Genomic DNA, 25,943 nt, shown 5'->3' on the forward strand with positions numbered 1-25,943 from the left:
TTATTCATTTGCTTGTTTATTTATTTATTTATTTATTCATTCATTTATTCATTCATTCATACATTCATTTATTTGTTTATTTGTTCAGTTATATGTACTTATTCATATTTTTATTTAATTATCAACTCTGTCATTACGACACTAGCTGTTGTATAGACTTCGGAGTTCAGTTGATTTGACATGTTGATGGGAGCTCTATATCTATTTTCCATAAATCAGGTGCCAGGTCAAAAGAAGGCTTATAATTGAATTTCATTTTTGAAATGATTCTTTTCGTTTATATATGTACAAGATTATAGGCCACAGAAATTTGTTGCTACTATAACAATAAAGACAAAATCAGTGGATGGTTTTAAGACGAGGCTAAACAAAACTCAAATATCTATACTTTCATCGGGGGGGGGGGCCATTAATTCAAATTCATCATAAGCCACACGCCTGCAGCAATTATATCCCGATTGAGGAGTTTGCCTGCAGTAACATGAAGAAGAAGACTATCTCTTTGCAGATACCATATATTATGACCTCACTTTGAAACCTCAAAGTATTGACCAATAGAACGACAGTATTCGGGAAGCCGCAACCAATCACAGGCAAGAAAATTGTACACACCGCCATTTTTAAATAGCCCGTATCGTGACGCTTTAGTAAATACTGTAATTTTTTCAACTTTAAATCAGAAGCAGAATACAGATTCAAGTGAAAATTGAAGTAAATCTAAATGAGAGAAAGGAGACGTACATTTCTAGGCCGAGACAATTATCATCATCATACAACCGAGTCGGTAAGACCAAGAGTAGCTGATCGCGCGCAGCCGAACACTCACACTGTCTGCAATCCGGCCTGCAGCTTGAATTGATGCCCGGCGCGGCGGGGTGGGCCCTGACTCCTGAGCCAGAGAGACGGCCATGCCGGGTAGTAGGGCGGCATGGCGAATGCTCAACTCGAGCGCGAGCCAAGAGGAAGAAGAACGAAGGAATAGCTCGATTTCCAACCAAATACTACTACTAAATTAATAATAGGTCTAGATCTAGATGTAGACCAAAATTTTCGTTAAAATAATAAAAAGCTTTCTCATAATAGCTATATTACATGATTTTTTTTTTTTTAAATACAGACAAATTATACATCACTTGAAAGGTTTTTTCAAGACAAATTCAATGGTGAAGACCAAATTACAATTGGAGCACCATAACTGAAGATATGGCCTCTTAAAGGGACGCTATACACGGAACTTTTCTGCCACCCAAGACAAGTACCGTACCCATTGGGTGGCAGATCTACAGGTACTTGTAGATCCAAGAAACTTCCATACTTTTTTTTCATGTAGGTTACTAAGTTAATTTGACTAAAATGCAACACAAGAGGTGATCTTGTAGAGCATGGCTGTGTTACCTTCATATTTTTCTTATTCAAACAGCTTCTATTTGTGAAAATATAGTATACAAGAAGAAAGATAACAAATTAGAATAAGACAAGAGAAGTGCATGGGACGCTTTGCGTTGTTAAAAAAAATTAATCAACTCTTGGGGGTCTCATTCCTCAACAGACTTTAATCAGAAAATAAAAATGAATGTCCCACTATACTTCCCGGTATCTGTAAGATTTATATCATTCAAAAGTAGAAAATTAAGTTTTGCAAGTAATTTTTTTTTCTTTCTGTTTGTCCATGTTCACTCTGTATTCTGTATAATTACCATGATGTCTCTTTTTGTTTGCAGATCTGAGAATGCGAGATCAGACAGCTGGAGCTGCAACAGTAGCTAGAAATGTACTCCACTGCTTAGAATTATAGAATATATTAACATTAAAAATATTGGAATATATAAAGTTAAAAAGCAAGTCTCTGACATTATCTGAATTTCTACTACATTTAAAATCACATTTACAAAATAATCTCCCTCCTAGTAAACATAATAAAACAGGGACCCATTATTGTGTACATCATGTGAATTGATGAGACAGCTTATTGATATGATGACACAAAACAACAGAATATATAGTCATGTATCTATTCATTTTAATACCAGTACCAGGCAGCAGTCAATGCATGGTCTGCGCCTGTACACCATGAAAAAAAAATGAGACTGGAATTAAACGTGCTTTAATTCCCGCCTGTTTTTTTTTCTTGAAATATTAAGTTGAAATTATCATTAATTTATCATCAATACACATAATTCATGCAGAAATCAAATGCACAGCTTATCACCTACAACTAATTTCAATGGGTTTAACAATAACATACATGCATCAAGTACCACACCCACGGCCACCACGCCCACTCACTCCTTTCGGTCAGCCATGGCACCAAAATCACGATCTAGGCGGCACAACATGGGCTTGCATTCGCCTCTTGCGCAGCTATGCGACACATTCTTATATATCAAAATTAGATTTTCTGATACAAATACACTTCAAAGAATTAATTTATATCTGATATTTGACTGTTCCCTGGGAAATTTTCTGTTTATACGGCTTTGAAGTAAGAAAATAGAAACATGATTTACCTTAAGTGTCCAAAAAACTCCTTTTTGTAACGAAAAACATTGCCGACATTGAACTGAAATCGTCACTAACTTGTAGAAGAAAGTCTGCCGATTTTAATGATACATAACACATGGTTATTTGATGCCCCTAGAGGGCATCAACAAGTAAAAGTAACTTGCAAGATTAACCCGGTTCTGGAGTCATATTTTCCAAAATGGCGACTTCCATCGTGTGACGACGGACAGGTGGTGCTCTCGAAAACGGCCTTAAAAACAACATTTTGGCGATGCAAATGTGAGTAAATTGACTATAAATAAGAAGTTTAGATATATTTAGAAACAGATCGTAACATTTTATGAAAAAAGGATTTGAAATGTTGATACACTGGCTCAATGAATTTTGCCCATTTTGTGTGTTGGCAGAATAGGAAATGTGTTAAACGCGAACCCGTTGCGATCGCTACATAATAATTATTGAGGCCTTGACATGATGGAATTTTTTTTTCAAACTTTTCTTTGTCGACTTGTCGTTTCAGATGAAATTTGATTTGTCGGGGACCCTTTTGCGATCATAAATAGCATAAAATGAATCAATACAAACCAACAAAAGTAAAAATAATCATAATTTAGGCCTATGATTTTTGGTTGAAAAACACAATTTGCATTGACTTTTGGTCTTTGTCAGTAGAGACTAGAGTAGAGGCGCATGGCCAAAATATGGGAGACTCTCTCCAATAAATATTAAATAGGGGAGATAGTTTCCCATTTGGAGACTTGCTTTGCAAAACTACCAAAAGAACAAAAGAAACAACACCAACAAATGTGCAATTTTTCCCACCCAAAATTTTGTCTCACCGAGGTCAGAAGCCCATTGTTTTGTGTGTGGACTGTGGATGACAACAAAAATCATCAAAACAAAAGTAGACAGTGAATATTTGAAGTGCATGTAGACTGTGAAAAGGGGAAATTTTTCGTGAGGAATCTGCCTATCACATTTTATTTGCTGCCAAGCTAATCCTTTTGCAGCAAATGTAGATCTAAACAAAGGAAATTGGTCTCCCAAACTGGAGATTGTCTCTGAAATTAGTTACCCAAATTATTTACAAAAGTCTCTGATATTGGAGATTTTAATCTCTCTCATGGGAGACAGTCTCCCATATTGGCCATTCGCCTCTACGGAGTACTGTTTGTACACATCGACTCGTCACAGAATCACGTTTTTGAGCAATTTTTGGTCTGACATTCGAACGTTTACAAAAAAGTAAAATGTTGCGTAATTTCAGAACTGCGTACCCGGGCATCGCAAATTTGGTCTCAAAAGATGCGCAAGACTGAAAGTAGAGTGAGTGAGTGGCACGGTCAATAAATTTCACGCGACGGCGTAGACCTGGCGTAGTGACAAAATTTGATGAGGGGGGGGGCTCAAATTGACTCCCCCCCACTTATTAGTCTTTTGCCACACCTGGCGGAATGGATTTTCTTTAGTTGGATGAGATGAAAGTGATGATGAAGATCCATAGCATATTACATTTTGCCATATTTCTGTTAAAAACATTTATAGGCACAGGTTCATCCATTCAAGCTACGTAATTACTGCACATCTGCTGAAATAAGGGGGTTTAAGGGTGATTTGAAGTGCTATAAAACAGTGTTTGTCATTGGATATTACTTCAAAAATAGGTGTGTCTCATCTGACGACTTGATGTACAGTAGACAAACTAGGATTGGGCCATTGATTGGACCAAATAGAAAGAGGACCAAGTGACTATTTACTATCTTTAATTTTATCAGATTCTCATTTGTTTCATAGATAACCACATTTCTCAAGGGACTTTGACGTGAGACCTGTAAACTGGAAAAGCGACTATGGCTGTTCAGGGAGTTGTCAAACAGTTGAGAGATTTGGCCAAAGATCCCCAAAACAGAGAGAAGATTGTCAAGGTATAATACAAAACCATTATAGGAATTCATTGATTTTGTACAAAGTAGAAAAAAAAATTGTTTTCCTGAATTTGACAGTATGAGACTTTTGAAGAAGTATACACCTAGCTAATATTAGAAATCTGTGATGAGGTACAGATGGAGTATATCATTTACCTTTTTTTGAGGCCCCTATCCGTATGGGTAAACGAAAAGGATATACATGTATCCTCTTTATAATATTTGAGGGAATCCTACATCTTATTTTTTTATGATAGTGAATGGGGTTTGATTGACTTTATTCTACACAGGTCTAATGAGCATATTTGTTTTTTCCAATTCATATTGATGTGTACTGTTTCTTTCCTTTATTTGTATTAAAAAAATATTTAGGATCAAGGCTGTTTGCCTGGCTTGGTACTGTTCTTGGATAATGATGATCCCATTGTGGTTTCAACTGCACTGGAGGTTCGTATGTAATCTGAAATAATTATTTTTTTTTGTTAGAAGAGGAAATTTTTATCTTGCAATGAAAGTATGAAATTTGAAGTCAAGGCAATCATTGTTTTTTTCAGTCGCAAGACAAATTGAGTAATTATTGATACAATGAAGGTTAGTAAATTTTGCATTCTGTTCAGACAGACATGTAATGAGAAAAATGATTCTACTTTATGCTTATCATATGAGCTTGCATTAATACGCAACAACCTCTTGACATGACAATTTCAGTCTGATTGTCATGACTTATTCTGTCACAGTGATTTTAGAGTAGTGTCACTGATGATGTCCTGGTTTTGCCCGTAGAGCTTTGGAAAACGGCTGTTTTTTACGTGTGTGCCTCTTCAAAGTTAAAGGGGAATTAAATCTTTGGAATAAGTAGGCTTGTGTCGAAACAGAAAAATCAAAGAACAAGAACAAAGAAAGTTTGAGAAAAATCGGACAAATAACAAGAAAGTTATGAGCATTTGAATATTGCAATCACTAATGCTATGGAGATCCTCCCATTGGCAATGCGACAAGGATGTGTGATGTCACAGGTGAACAACTTTCCCTTTGATGGACTATAAAATACCCTCAAAATGTCTCTTTCTGCTTTATCTTGTGGTGATACAAACTCTTTATCCATGATGTATTCTTTAAAAATCTGTATTACATGCCCTCCTATAGAAAGAACACATGATCTACTGATAGATGTGATAAAAGAGGCAATTTAAGTGAAATGTGTACTAAAGTAATGGGGAGGGTTGTTCATCGGTGACATCACACATCTTTGCCTAATTGCCAATTCGATGATCTCCATAGCCTTAGTGATCGCAACATTCAAATGCTCATAACTTTCTCATTATTTGTCTGATTTTTCTCTAACTTTCGTTGATCTGTTTCTTTGATTTTCCTGTTTTGACCCAAGCTATCTTGTTCCAAAGGTTTCATTCTCCTTTAATTTCTCCTTTATGAATTAAAAACGAACAGATCTTGGTGGTTCTATCTGAAGTCAAATTTCTATAAATAGATTTGACTTGAGCGATGTATCCTGTAATATTGTTTCCTTTTAATCCTGTAGGCTCTACAGTACTTATCGGAAAGTGCAATCAATCGTCCTCTGATGAAAAAAGAACTTGGGATGCTGGTTAGTCTAGAAGCGATAACAAACAAGTAAGAAAATAATCATTCAGTGTTTATACTTGTAGCGTGAGCAATGCATCAGCCCAAATAATCAACAATAAATCGCCAGGCAAGGTTTGGTGTAATAAGCCAAAATAGTAATTTGGTTTTCAAAAATACAGCTTTTGAAAATTAGTTTGTCTGATGAAGGAACTTTTCTCCATTCTATCAAGCTTTGAAAGTTGTTTAAGTTTAAAGGGGAATCCAACCCAAATAAAAACTTGTTTTCATAAGGAAAAGAAAAATCAGACAAGTTGATAGGTGAAAGTTTGAACAATATTGGACAAACAATAAGAAAGTTATGAATTTTTAAAAGTTATAAATATTGGTAATCACTATACCCATGGAGACTTCAAATTGGCCGCATATGGGATGTCATAGTGATGTGTAAGGCAAGGACTTCTCTTCCATGTACTCCAATACATATTATGGCTAAACTGTCATTTTTCCCAAAAGTTTTATTTCAAATTATATTTTTCTTTCATGAGGACATACTACAATATACTACCTGTGTTGTATTTAGATAACTGCCCCAGGGGAATGGGTACTATAAGAGAAAACCACAAATCCCTGATAATAAACTACATGGCCTATGGGAAAGTTGTCCTTGCCCCTTGTCATAATTTACCTACACAGTTGCCAATTTGAAATCTACATAGTATTAGTGATCTCAATTTTAAAGCAGCTATAACTTTCTCATTGCTTGTCCGATTTCTTTCAAACTTTCACCATTCTGTTAAATTTATTTTTCTCCTTCCCAACATAACATTTTATGGTGAAGGCTGGATTCCCCTTTAAACAGTGATGTAACTTTTCCGGAAATTGCCGGATTTCCGGTATTTTCATGAAATCTCAACTTTTCCGGTTTTCCCTCCCTCGAAAGTTGCCGGAAAACCCGGCCCCTTCGAAATTTCACGATCGGCACGTTCTAAAAAAAGACGATATTTCGCCAATGTGTTTTGTACATGTGCTTTGCTTGCCACGTGAATCGCGACATCTCGGCTACTGAGAAATTCGCTCTGATTACGTTACGGTCAGTATACAGTGTATACTGACCGTAATTACAGTATTCAATGCACAGAACGCTCGCTGTCTGAAATTCTGATGGTCGAGCTGTCGCGAGTTGGCTTGAATGCGGAAGTGAACCCTGGATCGCAATTTCCAAACACATGCACATGTGCCGCACATAATTTGTTTGCCAACCTCTCGTTCGGACTGTGATTTAACTCGGAATTAAGAGCTTAAACATTGCTTGGATAATTTTGTTATTGAAGTGATCGGATCAGCATTACATTTTTTTACGGTGCTTAATATTTTTTGTGCAAGAATGCGCGAATTTGTTTGAATTGTAACTTGCAATTTGACAGTACTTTTAAATTCGTTCTCGCTTGAAAATGGATGGTACCGTACATCGTGTAAATCAAAAGGACCTACACAAAAGGTAATTTTTTTTACAATTTAAACCCTGAAATGGCCTCTCCTGTGGCCCCAAATGTGCAATAATGCTCTGGCTTCGGGGGGCTTCGCCCCCCGACCCCCACCGGGGCGTTGCCCCTGGACCCCACCAGGGACCCCCGGCCGTAAGGCGCGAGAGCTTCGCTCCGCTTCGCATTTTCAGGTTTTTATACAAAACTCCAGTTACATCCCTGTTTAAAAAAAAAACATGAATAATTTGTTTCATGAGACCATTTCATTGAAACAGACTGCTGGGGGTTCACCCCCTTGCTCATAATGCAAGTGTTATGCTTGGGTGAACGTCACTAATTTTTGTCTAATAGTGTGGGTTACTGTCGATCAATATTGACAAGTTATATATTGTTTTGAACCTTGAAGGTCAAGTCCACCTCAGAAAAATGTTGATTTGAATCAATAGAGAAAAATCAGACAAGCACAATGCTGAAAATTTCATCAAAATCGGATGTAAAATAAGAAAGTTATGACATTTCAAAGTTTTGCTTATTTTCAACAAAATAGTTATATGAACGAGCCAGTTACATCCAAATCAGAGAGTCGATGATGTCACTCACTCACTATTTCTTTTGTTTTTTATTGTTTGAATTATACGATATTTCAATTTTTACGAATTTGACAATTAGGACCTCCTTGCCTGAAGCACAAAATGTTAAAATAATAGAATTCCACGTGTTCAGGGAGGAATGAAACTTCATTTACATGACAATGACGAGAAAATCAAAATATTTCATATAATAAAATACAAAAGAAATAGTGAGTGAGTGATGTCATCAACTCTCTCATTTGGATGTAACTGGCTCGTTCATATAACTATTTTGTTGAAAATAAGCGAAACTTTAAAATGCCATAACTTTCTTATTTTACATCCGATTTTGATGAAATTTTCAGTGTTGTGCTTGTTGAATTTTTCTTTTTATTCAAATCAAGTTTTTGTTGGGGTGGACTTGTCCTTTAATAGTGGTTTTTATTTTATTGTTTGAATCAAGATGTTTATCAATAAGCATCTTTCCACCACCTTTCAGTGTTTGTATTTTTCTTATTCCATCTTTTCCTTTTAGTATGCATAATATATCATGTTGCATTATATTTTCGTCATCATTTCAAGTTTGATGTTTTTAATCTGTGCACTCTAAGTCTGTAAATTGTACGCAATTCAGCCTTTTGGCTGCAAAGTGCGATAATTTTGATAAAACCTTTTCAATTTCAATTTGAGGTGGACATTTGCATTGAGACATACTTATTTGTTCTAAAGCAACCCAGTGAAATAATAAAAGAACACTTCAAGTCAGCATCAGTTGTATTTGCATGAGTAGGTTGCAATCTACACTTGAATTTAAATTCCCTCACACAAGATGAAAGAAAAGGTCCATTTTATAAGTGACAAAAAGATTTACAACATTTTCAATAACCCCTTTCCCTCTTTGCAGTAGGGACAGTGACGTAAGGAGCAAGAACTTGGCCCGGAGCATCCACAACCGGCTGACTGCCCCACCCTCCCCCAGCCCATTGAAAGAGAGTTGCAATCCCAACAGACCGAAGAGTACCAGGGTTCCCGGAAAACACCATGGTAGCAAGTTCTTTGTAGGGACGAGCAATAGAAAGTCAAAAATAATCACTCTGCAAATCGTTGGCCTTATGGACATAGTGAGTATACAGTTGCCTTTGTAGCGGTTGGTTGCAGAGAGAGTTGGGATCAAACGCAACCCTAAAATCAAATACAATTTGCTTTTCAACCAGATTTCTGCACTTGGTGTTTGCAATTACTTTTTGTCTTTCCTGAACAAAGTTCGACAGAGACCTAGTAATTACTTTTCCTTTTGGTCTGTTAGTCCGTTGGTCTGTTAAAAAATGTTAAAAGTTTTTATGCTACTTGTTCTTGTCATTTCTGCATCAATTTTGATCACACTTGGTACAAATGTTCCTTGGGTAATACCACATGTGTGTTCTTGAGGATGATAAGGTCAAAGGTCACCTAGGGCTCGAAAGATCATATTGCATATTTGATTGATTGTGAAATCAGGGGAGACTTGTGGTTTGTGAACCTTGTTGTTTATTGAAGTTGTGTTTAAATGCAACTCTGAAGTTCAAAAAGTTGTTGGCAATATTGAGTTCAGAAAATTGTGAAAAACAAGTTTTTTATTACTATTTGCATGATGCTTAGTTCAGAGCAGTCTAATTTTGATATACAATAAAAACATGAAAATTATATACTCTTTTGTTACATTTCCTTTATGAAGATCTGTCTGGGATGTGGGAAACTTGTAACTTTATTTGTCATTGATGTTAGAATGATTTTTTTTACTCCATACATGGGTTCTATAAAATATTGAGGGTGCATGTACTGTGCAGGTATGATTGATAGGAATGGAGATTTTTTTGTTTGCTATTCTCTTTAATACAGGACCTAACATATTCATCACAAATTGCTAATGTATAGTCAATTGATTTTAAACACCAAATGCAACATTCTTTTACTGTTATAAAATACATTTATATTGATTATACTTGTCTGGACTTTCAGTTTAAAACCCTCCTTGTTTATATTTGGAGGCCTGTAGTGAACTTGATATACAAAGTGGTACTATTTTTATTATGTGTACTCTCTCTAAAAATGATGAGTTTTGCCAAACGCCCTCTATTGGCAAAGAAGTCAATTATTCGCCATGAAGCCATGTGAGTACTTCAAATTACAGATAAATCTGCCCATTCCAAATCTCTTTTGGTCCACAGAAGTCTGGTTTCCTTTTGGGGCGAAACTGACTTTACTGTACAGTGTACTTGTATAAAAATCTGGTCTGGAAAATTTTCTTTGACTTGGTTGGTCTTTTGTCTTGATGTGGCGGATCCATGACATTTGCTCTGGCATCACTCGCTCTGCTGTGAGTTCAGTGCTAATACGATTGCCAACTTCAACCCTGGATTTAATACATTTTCTTAACCTAACCCCATATTGCAACCCTAACCTTATGTCTTATAGTTATACGGAATAAAGCCCAGAGCAATTGTCGCCGGAAAAAATGTTGTGTCACTGACATTGCAGGCTGACTTGTCAAATGTTCATCATATTGCTCTGTTTCCCTTCCTCTCCTCGAAATCGAATTTTTAGTTTACTCTTCTACCAGAATTACATGTATGTGCTGTTTTCTAATAAGCTATTAGAAGATAGTATGTAATTCAAAATAATGGTTTCTTGCAGAATGGTTGATTATAGACAGGTCATAGAAAACTACGTGTACATCATGTTCATCGTATCATATACAGCAAAGCCCTGTTTATGGTAGGATGTTTTTTCTAAAGTTAAAAAATCTTCTCTTTTTTTTTCCTCCAGGAATGCCGTAAATCTTGCGAAGAAGAGCTTCTCAAAGTGAAAGGGGTTGTTAGTTTCACCTTTGACCTGTTGAAGAAACGATGTGTAGTGAGGACAAGAATGGACCTGAAACCCGAGGTGGGCACACTCTAGTAGAAATGCCATTTCATCATCTTGGTGGTGTTTTTTTATCTGGTATTTATATTAACAATACCTCCAAACATTTAGTACATGTTGGAACCTTTTCTTCTCACTAAGATACATGTACTGGTCATTCAACGACTGCCTAAAACTTTAGTAAAGTGTTCTTCTTCCTTTGTTTAGTACAGACCACCATTTTGGTGTATTTTTTTACTGTTTGAGTTTTTCATTAATGTGTGAATATTTTGATTATTTGTCTCGCCAATGTGCATTTGTAATCACCATTAAAGGGAAGATGCACCTGATTTTCAAACTAGGCACACCTTCCCTCAAAGAAAACACCCCCCCCCAAAAAAAAAGAAGAAAATCCCGGCCCTTCTTCCCAACCCTTAATCTCTTCCCCCAATTTTTTTGTTTTGTAATAAACTAATACCCTTTTTAGACAGGCTAAAATTTCCTTAACCCCGTACTATTGGTGGGGCTAAATGGCAATTTAGCCCCACCTATAGTACGGGGCAATTTAGCCCCACCTATAGTACGGGGTTAAGCTTAGCCCACTTTCGTTTTACACAGCGTTTTTGCAAAGTGGGCTAACCCCACCTATAGTACGGGATTATTTGGCCCTGCAAAAAAGCAGGGTTATCCCACCAATTGCGGTGCTAAGAGCAATAGTACGGGGTTAAGATCGCATGTGTAAAACGAAAGTGGGCTAAGCTTAACCCCGTACTATAGGTGGGGCTAAATGGCAATTTGGCCCTACCTATAGTAAGGGGTTAAGGAAATTGTAGCGTGTGTAAAAAGTGTACGAGTGAAGCACTTGTACTACGAATGATCGACAAAAACCACTAGTCCGGGGTTAGCGAGTTTCGTGTGTAAAAAGCAAGCATTCCTTATCCGGGGTTAGCAATAACAATTTGGCATGTGTGAAAAGGAAAAGAAATAGTACGGGGTTAAGGATAGTACGGGGTTAGCGATAGTCCGGGGTTAAGAAAATCCTGTGTAAAAAGGGCATAAAGAAAAGAATAATCTGAAAAACATCTGCATATTTTTCTTCTATTATTTTTATATTCTGTTCAGATGAAAATCAATGAACAATACCTGGCAGGCCTAAATGATCAGCTGTTTTTATAAATTTGATCTGGATTTCATACTGTAGTCCATTTTTTGTGGGATAATTGTCTTATGTATAAGAACGAATGTATTACGTGCATGCCAGTATTTTGTATTAATTTTGTCTCTCTTTGATTATGTATATTTGTAATTTGTATGTTTGCATTTTAACAAAATGAATTTCCATTAAGTTGGACAATAAAACATTATATATAATCAGTATTTGGAAGTTCTCTGCTTCCTGTAATGAGCGCTTGAGACAGAAGATGTCAAAGTCCATTTATGGATAATTGCTTCCGAGCAACTTCCAAAGTTCATATTTGATGACCTACAAAATTATTGTATGCCACGCTCTCAAAGATGATATTGAGTGCTCCACATTTGTATACCGGGTACACTGAATATGTGTGCCAAGGTTAGGTGTTCATGAATTGCATTTGTGTCAACTGCTTGTTTGTACAGCAGGGACTGATTTTCTTGGTATTGCATCGCAATTTGCTCCACATTTTTGAAAGAATGCTATACATAAAGTTTCTTGTATAGCATAGTTTTACATAGGAGTGTACATTACTTAGTTGAGAGCTTTCCTCTTATGACCAAAAATGCTATTCAAATTTGAAAGCAAAATTATTCCCTGTACAGAGATGAGTGCCAGTACATGTTCATGGATAATTGTTTCCTAGCAACTTCTAAATTGATGATCTAAAAATCATTGTACCGGTATGCGAGGCTCTCAAAGATGATATTGAGTGCTCCACATTTGTATACACAGACAGAACATGTGTGCCAATGTTAGGTGTTCATGAATTGCATTTGTGTCAACTGCTTGTACATAGATGAGTTTACCTCTTCCTAATAATCATCATCAGACCTATTCTCTGCACTCTTTTTTTTATTACTTTACAATTTCGAAGGGCCTCTCCTGGTTGATTGAGGGTAACTCCCAACACCCCCCCCCCTTCCTGGCTCAGGATTATAGGAACAGCTGAACTATGTCCATATCGTTTATAAGGTTCATTAGTTTTTCCTGGCAGCTCAAGATTTCTGTTTAAGAAGGATGTGATTTGTTCATTATTTGCAGGCTTATCGGGCAGAAAAGTGCGGTATGTTCAGAATCCTTGTGGTTGGTTCATTTATGTCTGAATTGTTCAGGTTTTCCAACATTTCTGTTTATTTCATTTTATCTCACGCTGTTCCAGGTGCTCGTTGCTGCCATTTCAAAGACGGAAAAGATGTCTGCGGAGCAAGTCGTCAGGAATGAGCATGGCGAAGAGGTATATATAATATAAGTTGTGCTCAGTTCAATTAAAAATATGCAGATATTGCTCTATTATAGTAATATCACAGATGCATGTCAATTTACCCCTCCCCACCTCTTTCTGACTTTGCAAATATGGTCTCAGGAAATGTGTGCATGTGAGTGACAAGAGTCATGAAGCACTGCATTGTCTCTCTGATTCTGCAAAAATATTGAACAAAGGATTGAAGCGGGGTTGACTAATAATATCTGTACACTACCCACCCAGAGAGCAGTTTCATAGGTTATGCATGACTTGTACTAAATGAGATTCCTTGAATTTTCTATTTTGTTTACATGGGTAGGAATGCCCTTCTAACTGTAATCATCTGTTCAAAATAGTGAAATTTTCAATCAGATTATTGTCAACATTGAGAATTTTAATTACAACAATCAGATTGCAAATGTAGCTAAGAATCTTGTTTTAGCACAGTTCTAAGACAGGGTCCCCATTCATGCTTCAAGGTCAAGTCCACCTCAGAAAAATGTTGATTCGAATCAATAGAGAAAAATCAGACAAGCACAATGCTGAAAATTTCATCAAAATCGGATGTAAAATAAAAAAGTTATGACATTTCAAAGTTTCGCTTATTTTTAACAAAATAGTTATATGAACAAGCCAGTTACATCCAAATGAGAGAGTCAATGATGTCACTCACTATTTCTTTTGTTTTTGTCTCACCTGCGAAGCAAAGTGAGACTATAGGTGCCGCTTTTCCGACGGCGGCGGCGGCGTCAACATCAAATCTTAACCTGAGGTTAAGTTTTTGAAATGACATCATAACTTAGAAAGTATATGGACCTAGTTCATGAAACTTGGCCATAAGGTTAATCAAGTATTACTGAACATCCTATGAGAGTTCCATGTCACATGACCAAGGTCAAAGGTCATTTAGGGTCAATGAACTTAGACCATGTTGGAGGAATCAACATCGAAATCTTAACCTGTGGTTAAGTTTTTGAAATGTCATCATAACTTAGAAAGTATATGGACCTAGTTCATGAAACTTTGACATAAGGTTAATCAAGTATCACTGAACATCCTGCATGAGTTTCACGTCACATGACCAAGGTGAAAGGTCATTTAGGGTCAATGAACTTTGGCCGAATTGTGGATATCTGTTGAATTCCCATCATAACTTTGAAAGTTTAAGGATCTGATTCATGAAACTTGGACATAATAGTAATCAAGCATCACTCAAAATTTTGTGCAAGTTTCAGGTCTCATGATTAAGGTCAAAGGTCATTTAGGGTCAATGAACTTTGGCCAAATCGGGGGTATCTGTTGAATTACCATCATAACTTTGAAAGTTTATTGGTCTAGTTCATTAAACTTGGACATTAGAGTAATAAAGTATCACTGAACATCCTGTGCACATTTCAGGTCACATGACCAAGGTCAAAGGTCAATGAACTTTGGCCGAATTGGGTGTATCTGTTGAATTACCATCATAACTTTGAAAGTTTATGGATCTGATTCATGAAACTTGTGCATAAGAGTAATCAAGCATCACTGAACATCCTGTTCGAGTTTCAGGTCACATGATCAAGGTCAAAGGTCATGTAAGGTCAATGAACTTTGGCCATGTTGGGGTTTTTTGTTGAATAACCATCATATCTCTGTAAGTTTATTGGTCTAGTTCATAAAAAGTGGACATAAGAGTAACCATGTATCACTGAACATCTTGTGCGAGTTAGAGTAGTATTCAAAGTCAGCACTGCTGCTACATTGAACCGCGTGATGCAGGTGAGACGGCCAGAGGCATTCCACTTGTTTATTGTTTGAATTATACAATATTTCAATTTTTACGAATTTGACGATTTAGGACCTCCTTGCCTGATGCACAAAATGTTAAAACAATGGAATTCCACGTGTTCAGGGAGAAATGAAACTTCATTTCACATGACAATGACGAGAAAATAGAAATATTTTGTATTTCATGTAATAAAATACAAAAGAAATAGTGAGTGAGTGATGTCATCAGTTCCTCATTTGCATACCCACCGAGATGTGCATATAACTGTTTTTTTAAATGAAGCGAAACTTTAAAATGCCATAACTTTCTTATTTTACATCCGATTTTGATGAAATTTTCAGTGTTATGCTTGTTAAATTTTTCTCTTTTTATTCAAATTAAGTTTTTGGTGGGGTGGACTTGTCCTTTAAAGGGATGATCGTAATTCTTTGTAAGACGGGCCCAGTTACCATATAAAGGCCTTGTCACACTGCCCAAGCGTTGTTGGAGCGGTAGGGAGAGAGGGTTGAATTTCGCTCACAAAATTGGGGAAAAAATCAAAATCGAAAATGGTGAACGGTAGCGAGTGGTGATGATTTTTTTCCCTCCACTCTACGACCGCTCCAACAACGCTCGGGCGATGTGACCTGGGGTGGTATTCTGAAAACGTTCTTATCTTTGTTCTTATCTTTTATCTTATCTCATTGAGATAAGAAGACGCTAAAATCATTGCAAATCGGTATTCTGAAAATCTTCTTAACGCGTTCTTATCTTTGTAAGGACTGCCTTCTTCTTATCTTCAACACGCCCATTTTTAGGATATTACCAATCAAAATGCGCTTTATATTGGCAGTTTAACCAATAGAAGCATTCCTTATGTCAAGAGAATATCATGGGCACTGTGCGCACGCTGTTTCTGGCGCATTGCGCGAAATGGGCATTTTATACGCAATGACTGATTATTATTTCGAGACACGTGCATAAAATAAAGAAAGAAAGAAAGGAAAAAAAGTAAATAAAGCATGTACGAATAAAGAATAAAATATGAAGAAAGAAAGTAGACAGAAAGGTGTCAGAATGAAGCAGAAATAAAATAAAGATGAAAGGAACAAAGCAGAAAATAATGAAAGAAATAAATAGTAAACAAAGGTAAGCAAGTAAAAAGATAATAAATTAAGGAAAAAGAAATAGAACGATTATAAATGATAAAGTGAGGAAGAAAAGATAAAGAAAGAAAAGAAATAAACTTAAAGGAAAAAAAAGTAAAAGGACAAAATAAAAAAGATTTTAAAAAAGGATAAAATGAAGTAATAAAGAAGCGAAAAATTTAAAAAGTAAAAGAAGAGAGGAAAATGAAAATGGAACAAAGAAATAAAGATGAGAGAGAAGAAATTTAAAGGAAAATTAAAGCAAAATAAAGATTAAAGAAAGATAAAAAGAAAGAAAGGTAAATTCAAAGAAAGAAACGAAAAGGGAAAATGAAAAGTCAGGAAAAGTGAAGAAAGAATTAAAAAAAAGAAAACGAAAAGACACTAATGGAAAGAATAAAGAAAAAGATTTTTAAAATTGATAGAAGAAAGACACAGAGAGGAAAGTAAAAAAGAGACTAAATAAAGAATGAACGGAAAAAGAATGAGCGAAATAAAGAATAAAACACAAGAAAGAAAGTAAATAAGACAGAAGAGTGTCAGGAAGCAGAAATTAAAACAAAATGAAAGAAAGAACAAACCAATGAACAAAACAACAAAAAAGAACCCAAAAATGGAAAAAAGGAAAGAAAAAAAATAAGGGGAACAAATTGATATTAAGGGAAGGAAGAAAGAAAGAAAGAAAAAGGGGAAAAAAGGCAAAGCACATATAAAGACGAAAGAATGAAAGAAAAAAATAAGGAAGAAATAAAAAGATTACAAAAATGTGACGGAAGAAAGAAAAATGAAAAGAAAATAAAAGGAAAGGAAGAGAGAAAGTGGAAAGAATAAAAGCAGAAATAAAGATTAATTCAAGAAAAGAAAGAAAGGGATAAAATTAAAAGGGAAAATAAAAAAGGGAGAAAGATGAAGAATAAATGAAAGAAAGCAAAAGAAAAGTAAAGATTCAAAAGAATAAAACAAAAAATATAAATGGACAATGAACTTAAAGAAAGGAAGAAAGACAGACACATAGAAAGGCAGAAAGACAAATAGATAGAAAGGAAGAAAAGGAGAAAATAAAGAAAGAAAGAAAAAAGGGATAGAAAAAAGACGGAAAAATAAAGGGTGAATGAAAGAAAAGGGGTGGAGGAATACTTGTGGGTACTTGTTACTACTAGTGGCCATCGATTTTAAGCAAGAAAGAACGCGGACATAGTGAGATGTGATAACCTTCTAGCTGTCTTAAATATTATCGTAAATATCATGAAAGATAAGAAAGAGAAAAGATAAGAACGTTTTCAGAATACCACTTATCTTCATTTTGTTCTTTTTTTAGCGCGCTTTTGTATTATATGCGCGAGTAATATATTTACGCGCTCAGCATAGGATGTATTTAGCAAGTTAAGAAAAAGATAAGAACAAAAGATAAGAAAAGGATAAGAACGTTTTCAGAATACCAATTTGAGATTGTGACGTAGATAAGAACAAAATTAAGATAAGAACGTTTTCAGAATACCGCCCCAGGCCTTTAGTAGTAGACTTAATCGACTTTTCTGTCTTCTGTTTCACGCAGGTGATACTGTCCTTTGGTGCCAACCCTGCCATGGCCGATAAGGAGAACAACGGACTCCTCCCAGATTATCTACCGGAGGACAACAGTCCCATCCGTCACAAGTCTATCAAGAACATTGGCCAGGATGACGAAGAGAGGCGAGGTGGTTGGCTCAGCGCCGCGGCTTCGTTTATATCCACCAATTTTTACTGGTGATCATGGGGCCAAGTAGATTGGAGAGTGCATAAGCTCTTCTTCAAAAAAGCTGTTCCACCGGAATCGGTAGACTAGCTTAGCCGGGGTAATACAGGAGCGCCCTGAGCACCTAGCAAGGTGGATATGTGCGCTATATAAATCCCATAAATTATTTTTTTTATAATTGAACGTAAACTTAAAGTTGATTTACATTGAATTGCAACTCAATTTTTTTTTTACAACGCCCAACTATGCTTGATTAGGGGACTTACGCTTTCTTTGCAAGTGCAACTTCCCAATGGTCTTCCATCAGTTTGATCCAATTGTCTTTTTGGCCCCGTCTTAAGAGTTACGATTGATTCGATCAACCACAACTATGGAAAGCCGATAACGTCAGCATCTAAAGTGCATGTTTGTACGAAATATTTTCTGGATTTTCTTGAAAATTCAGTGTGCTTCTCTTTATTTTACAAAGGATATGCAAATTTCCTTGAGTAAATTTATGACATTGTTATATCTCCATATAGTCTGGTTTGATCAGATCAGTCATTACTCTTTGTAAAACGGGGCCCAAGTCTAATACCCACTTAGTCTAATTCTCATTAAGTCTTAATACCCAGATGGTATAATTTATAATTTGTGTGTAATTACTATTTTTGACTTGCATTGTCATGATGCAAAATTGATTCATGAACAAGTTCATCTACCCACACATTCAAAATGGTGTTAGACCACTTCGGGTATTAGATGATATTGGTATGGCCTAAATTGAGATTAGATTGAGTGGAAAATGGATGAAATGTCTACATTTGTTCTAATTGCCATTTGTTCCATTTTCCACTTTATCTACATATTTCTTTGCAATAATAATCAGTTGCAGCGGACCAGCAGAAATTCGCAATGCATCATGGGGAAAAGTCGACATCTGCTGCATGTGCTAGTACTAAAGTGAATGCATACGTGCGATTATTCAGCGCTGGAGGACACGGCTCGACTGGATATGCTCCTTACTAGGGTCCAGGAGATAGGAGAGAAATTTGACCGTATATTTCTTCTTGAAATGATGGCCTGTTCGTGTTTTTTTACCATATGGTTTTCACTTTTGAAGCGCCTGAGTGCGATGTCAACCCCCAAAGTTTGAAGGTTACACGGGCCTAATCACTAGTGGCAGGCCATAGATATTCATTCGAGCGAACCCATTGCTATTTTTTAAATTTTGATATGGCTGATTGACAAAGTGTATGCATATGATTGTCCATCTAACACTGATTCTATTTTTTGTAATTACTGAACTTCCTTTTCCCAAATTGGGAAGAAATGTCACCAATTTTGGACTATATTTTGACTGGCGGAAGGAAGGATTAGGGCTATTTTGCTATTTGAGGTGATGAATCTGCTCCCCCTGAAGGTGTCTTCAAACGCGCCAATTTATTTTTAAAATGAGCCGGTCGAGGGACCCTTTTCTGGTCAGATATGGATTGCCAGATATATATCCTATCCACTGGTAGTAAGCATTCGACCCCCAAATTTCATCCTTATTTTGTATGAATTTTTTAAAGTGCCAATTTAACACATGAGTCTATGGGGAATGAATTAGGCCTGTGAAACCTGAAATTTGGCCTGTTCGCTGCAACCAATAGATGGCGCACCGTATTGCGAATCCACCGAAATGGTTAGAAATTGTGGAAGGAGGCCAAATGAAAAGTAGACGAAGCGGGTATTATAGACCGATTGGTAGTTTACCGATCGGGGGCCCAGTCTTGTTTTGTGATAGAGATTTGCTGGACTCAAATTCATTGTGATTTGCTGTTGATCATGTTGTTCTATTAAGTTGAGATTTGTGCCAAGAATTCTTTCAAGAAGTAGATTTAGCACTAAAGTAAAGGAAAGAATGGGGGTGGGGGTCACTCACCATACGTTTATGACGTATGAACGACTTTATGAAATGCTGCCAAGGGAGTATGAAGATTTTAAATGCTTGCATCCATGATAGGTATATCTGTATCTAATACCCCTTTCATAAACCCAATTATGCGGCTAATAGCAGCATAATTTGGTCGTAAAATTGGAGGAGGACAAGAGTTATCCGCATTATTTTGATGCTGCTATTATCCGCATAATAGCAGCATCAGGACAAGATTTTGAGTTTATGAACGCATTTCCAAATAATGCGGATAATTGCCATGGTGCGGTCACAAGGACACCCTTTTCCAACACAACCGCATCGGAGGGGGTGTGTCCAGTTGTCATGACGATTATCCGCCTTCTTCAGGACGGGCGCTTGTAAAAATAATGCGGCTTATTTTCGGAGTTTGTGAACGCAATTTTTATTGAATTATCCGCATTACTCTGAGGCGGCTAATTGGAGGATAGATTTCTGAAAAGGGTATATGAGTTTAATATTACAGCTGACTGATTCTGGTGTGTTTTCATTGGGAATTCTGACACCATTCAAATATAAATCATCCAGAGTAGAACAAGATTTATGACCAGCAGACATTATGCAATGCCACTGGAAATGACCTCATGGTAAAGTCACTGGGTCAGATGCATAAAAAGTAGCAATTGCTGGCAAGCAATTGCTTCAAGCACAAGCAATAGCTAGCCAAGCAAAAGATCATGCCTCAGCAATTGCTTTGTTTCATATGCATAACCCTTCGCTAGTGTTTGAACCCTATTCTTGCCTTCAGTAAGCGATTGCTAGCGGACTGAACAATAGCAACGTCACGCTGGTGCGAACACGACTCACAGAAAAGGCAGGACTTGAAGCAAAGGTGTAGCATGGCAATTACCGCTTTCATATATCATATTTTCCATAGACTGGTGTCAAACTTACTTGTTATTTTTAACATGGATTTTAAAAGGCTTGGTTTGATTCCCTTTATTTAAAGGTCAAGTCCACCTCAGAAAAATGTTGATTTGAATCAAAAGAGAAAAATCAGACAAGCACAATGCTGAAAATTTCATCAAAATCGGATGTAAAATAAGAAAGTTAATGACATTTCAAAGTTTCGCTTATTTTTAACAAAATAGTTATATGAACGAGCCAGTTACATCCAAATGAGAGAGTCGATGATGTCACTCACTCACTATTTCTTTTGTTTTTTATTGTTTGAAATATGAAATATTTTGATTTTCTTGTCATTGTCATGTGAAATGAAGTTTCATCCCTCCCTGAACACGTGGAATTCCATTATTTTAACATTTTGTGCTTCAGGAAAGGAGGTCCTAATAATCAAATTCATAAAAATTGAAATATTGTATAATTCAAACAATAAAAAACAAAAGAAATAGTGAGTGAGTGATGTCATCAACTCTGTCATTTGGATGTAACTGGCTCGTTCATATAACTATTTTGTTGAAAATAAGCAAAACTTTAAAATGCCATAACTTATTATACATCCGATTTTGATGAAATTTTCAGCATTATGCTTGTTGAATTTTTCTCTTTTTATAAGCCAGTTCGAAGTTCCTTTCTGCGCATGATCAAAAGATTATACGCATGATCAGAAGAAGGTCATTTGTACTAAAGTGACATGGCGCTTTAAAATCTAATGAGATAAGCACCAACTTTGATGTCTTGATTATTCACATATTCTTTTGAATTGTCGTTTTCATTTACATCCACAAAAAACAACAATACTTCCACGAACGACTGGTATTTCACAGTTTGCAAAGTACATTGTGCAACATGCTAAGATATACATTCAAAGAAGGGATGCGACAAATGCCTTCATTAAGTGTTCATTTGTGTGCTATTCTAGTCACCTGGTGTATTCAATTTTTTCATCCTGCTATGTAAGGCAAGCTTACGTAATATCTTGCTTTGAAATCTGCCTATCATGATGAAAGAAATGAAAGGTAATTTGACCAAAATTGTCCATGGGGTAACTACGAACTGGTCTATTCAAATCAAGTTTTTGTTGGGGTGGACTTGTCCTTTAACATGGATTTTAAAAGGCTTGGTTTGATTCCCTTTATTTAATATATTTTTAAATAATAGCATATTCTTGAAATGTACCTCATCTAAACTTGGTTCTACCTTCTAAGCCTTTCAATTTCATCTGTGGTTGGATTGTCACACAAGATTGATGATTATGGCTTCTTTTTTTGTGTGTGTCTGAGACCTACTTTTGAACCATGCATTTGTTATGAAACTTTTTCTCTGTTCACCTAATTAATATCATGTCAGCTTGATAAGGCAGATGAATCAAGCTGTACATGAATTAGACAATTAAAACTATTTTTTCAGATATTTGCTCTACACCATTTAAATAGATGGGGGATAAGCTATGAGTGTTGCATTTATTGTGGGGGATTTCCCAATTTAATATTGGTTATAGACTTGAATTATGCTTTCCTGGTGCTAACTGCATGTATTTGTTCAACACAATATTCACTCGGCAGTTTCAAATGTTTCATTTTACGGGGCAATGAAAGAATGTACTTGATCATTCCTGAAAGATATTTGTCCAGTAGTAAAACCTTTAAGCAACTATGGAGTATGTATATATTTGTAAATAAAATTGATTGTAAAAATGATAATTAATTGTAAATGAATTTGAAGGATTGAGAACTCGTAAAGTAGTGCATGATTGTTTTCATTCCAACATTTGATGTGGAAAATTGTTGCATTTTACTATTTCAAAGATACATGCACAGAGGCATATTGTGTGCTTTCACACAAATTATTTTACTAAGCACGGAGCTGATTTGATATTTTTATTTTGATTTCTATGATTGTGAAGATGACGATAACATGTTGATAGTGGTGATGGTAATGATTTCTATGGAGTGGATGACAATGAAGATGGTGATTATAATCTTATGTTCATGTGCTTCTCCTGGAAATGATGATGGTGCTGCTGATGATGAGGATGATGATTGTGGTGATTATGATGATGATGGTTATGATGATGATCTTGATGATAGTGATGATGGTAATAATGATGATGGTGGTGATGATGATGATGGTGGTGGTGATAATGATGATGATGATGATGGTTATGATGATGATTATCTTGATGATGGTGGTGGTGATGATGATGATGATGATGGTTATGATGATGATTATCTTGATGATGGTGATGATGATGGTGAAGATTATGGTGGTGGGGGTGGTAAAGGCGATTGTGAATATAATGATGTAATGGTGATAATGATGTGATCTTGATGATAGAGATGGCGATAACAATGTTGATTATGAAGTTGATAATGACATTGTTAGTAATGATGATAGTGTTAGTTGTGGTGACGAGGATGGCGCCGACATTAATAATAATGAATTTAATCATAATTATGATTACCATGAAACGACATAACGATCTTGAATATGAACTTATGGTAATAACTGATGAGAATATATTTTGATGCACTAGCATTTTGAGAAGTTTCACCGGGCATTCGATTAATAAACATAAAAAAACCTACACGATACGGGGAAATCACCATCATCCGTTTGGCAATAAGAAAACAAATGATTCCAGAAGCATCAAAGTTTTTGATGTGAATTTAGTCAAAGTCCATATCTATTTTGCTCGGGTTTAGTAACATACATGTCCATATCACAGAAAATAGTGCAGTGTTAAAACAACTGGTCATAACATTTTAATTCCTCATATATCCTAAAGGGGTTTCATTCCACTGTACCCCGAGATACTAAATACATTTCCTAGCTAGGGATTGGTATCAATACCCACTACAACAGAACAATCCCATGAAAACCAATATCACTCGATGGATGATGCGTTATAACAAGGTAATACAATCATTTATCAGTTTCCGTGATTTATTTATACATATAACTTCATTTCCATAACACTCCAACAATAGAATAGCTAGGGACGCCCCTCGTGCTCGTGATATTGGATGCATCCTATTATTATTCACATTTCAATGACATGATTGATGCGCGGTAACTTGTATTCAATAGATCAGATATTCCCTCTTGCATTCGCATTGTATTCATTCGCTTGTTTGTAGGGCATTATCTAATAGGGAGCCGTCTCACCTGACGTTTAAGCCATCGTATGTCGACGTATAACACTGTTAAAAATAATTTAAACAACACTGTTTACTATGTGAATCGCAAAGTAGTTGTTTAAACAGTTTAAACAAGTGTTTAAATCTTAAACAACCATGCTTAAATTATTGATAATTAAATATATAAATTTAAACTTTGTTGTTTCAGATTTTAAACACTTGTTTAAAATGTTTAAACAACTACTGTGCGATTCACATAGTAAACAGCGTTGTTTAAATTATTTTTAACAGTCGAGTAAGTAGGCCCGGTAAGTAGGCTATGGCAAGCAGTTGCAGTTTACACCATCCCACCTTTTGAAATAAAGAATTGTCTTTTATTGAAAAAAAAATAATGTAGGATTTGTATAGCGCATGTATCCACCTTGCTACATGTAGGTGCTCCTTTAATAGTCTACCGATTCCGGTGCGCACAACTTTTGAAGGAACTACTTCCTGTCGGTACTCATTTACCTCACCTGGGTCGAGTGTAGCACAATGTGGATACATTTCTTGCTGAATGAAAACACGCCATGGATTGGAATCGAACCCACGTCCTTCAGATTGAAAGATGAGAGTCTTAACCACAAGACCACGACGCCCCACATAGTTTTATTCCAGGATTGAAAAAGGGCCCGTTGCAGAAAGAGTTGCGTTTAAACGCATGTCAAAAAATCAAACGCAAGTCCCAAATTCACGCTGTTGATTGGATGAAAATCAAGTTGCGCATGATTTTTAGAGTTGCGATTGATTGCAACTCTTTCTGCAACGGGCCCCTGGGGCCCGTTGCAGAAAGAGTAAGAAAGATAATCAGACAAACAAAAAAAAAATGAAAATTTCTTCTAATTCGTACAAAGGATAAAACAGATTATTACATTTTAAAGTTTTGCATATTCCGGTAAATGAACAGTTCTATGCATGTCGCAATGAATATGCAATGACCAAGCTGATGATGTCATATCCTCACTTATTCTTCTGTGTGTTATTACATTAAATTATATTCATTTAAATTTTGTACACCAATAATAACAAAAAATGGATTGGCAACTGACAATGCGCAAGATTGTCACAATTAAGGAAGAGACCATACACACACGTCTGAAGATAAGAAATAATTATCGGATTTCATGTTATAGAATAAGAAAAGAAAAGTGGGGACATGACATCATCAGCCCACCTATTGCATATTCATGACGGGGTGCATATATTATTATTTCACAAACTGTTGCTAAACTTTAAAATCTAATGAATTTTCATTTGTTATCAGATTTTGATGATATTTTCAACATTTTGCACAGTGATTTTTTTTCTATTTATTTTCATGGAGTTAATTTTAAGCCGGAGTACCTCATTAACAACATATCTTTTATTGGGGGGCGGGTGGGGGCGTTTTCTTTGTGCAAAAATGTGAATCGTTCTTTTTATTGTTAAAAGAATACAATTCGTGACAGCAATTGATGTGATTAAAGGAGAAAACGGATCCACACACACCTATACAGGAACGTACGTGTGACAGCCTCATTTACTTTTTGTTCATTCCCGTTCAGATGCGTCTAAATTCATGAGTTGCATAAATCGGCGGATTACAGAAGCTATACAATGGGTGATCCAGTGACGGATTTGATGCAAATGTCATCTAATGGATCATAGGTGCGGTGTGACGTTTGCCCTTTCTCGGCAGTGCAGAAAAGAGGTTAATATCTTGGGGAAATAATGAATTTTCAGAATGTGTGTAGAAACGCGCCACGTTTTTTCATACATGTCATTTCGTTAATATATATTTTTTAAATTCTAATTATATTCATTCTTAATATATATATTTTCATGGACGTTTGATATTACGATAATCAATTTGTGTTGCTTTTAAATGCGAGTATTTGATTATGTTATGTATTTATCTATTCCTTGTCTATGTG

General features: G+C 35.9%; 1 protein-coding gene across 1 annotated transcript; it reads left to right on the forward strand.

Moving 5' to 3' along the window:
- The first annotated feature begins 600 nt into the window (after nucleotides 1-600).
- On the forward strand, nucleotides 601-18,228 carry LOC121430746 (armadillo repeat-containing protein 1-like). The gene is made up of 8 exons (XM_041628123.1): nucleotides 601-784; nucleotides 4,297-4,427; nucleotides 4,800-4,874; nucleotides 5,968-6,059; nucleotides 8,969-9,185; nucleotides 10,870-10,986; nucleotides 13,299-13,373; nucleotides 17,836-18,228. Exons 2-8 carry the CDS (start codon nucleotides 4,353-4,355, stop codon nucleotides 18,028-18,030), a joined length of 846 nt encoding a protein of 281 aa, XP_041484057.1. The 5' UTR covers nucleotides 601-784; nucleotides 4,297-4,352; the 3' UTR covers nucleotides 18,031-18,228.
- The last annotated feature ends 7,715 nt before the right edge of the window (nucleotides 18,229-25,943 follow it).

Source organism: Lytechinus variegatus, chromosome 17 (genome assembly GCF_018143015.1).
Source record: "Lytechinus variegatus isolate NC3 chromosome 17, Lvar_3.0, whole genome shotgun sequence".
Classification (NCBI taxonomy): domain Eukaryota; kingdom Metazoa; phylum Echinodermata; class Echinoidea; order Temnopleuroida; family Toxopneustidae; genus Lytechinus; species Lytechinus variegatus.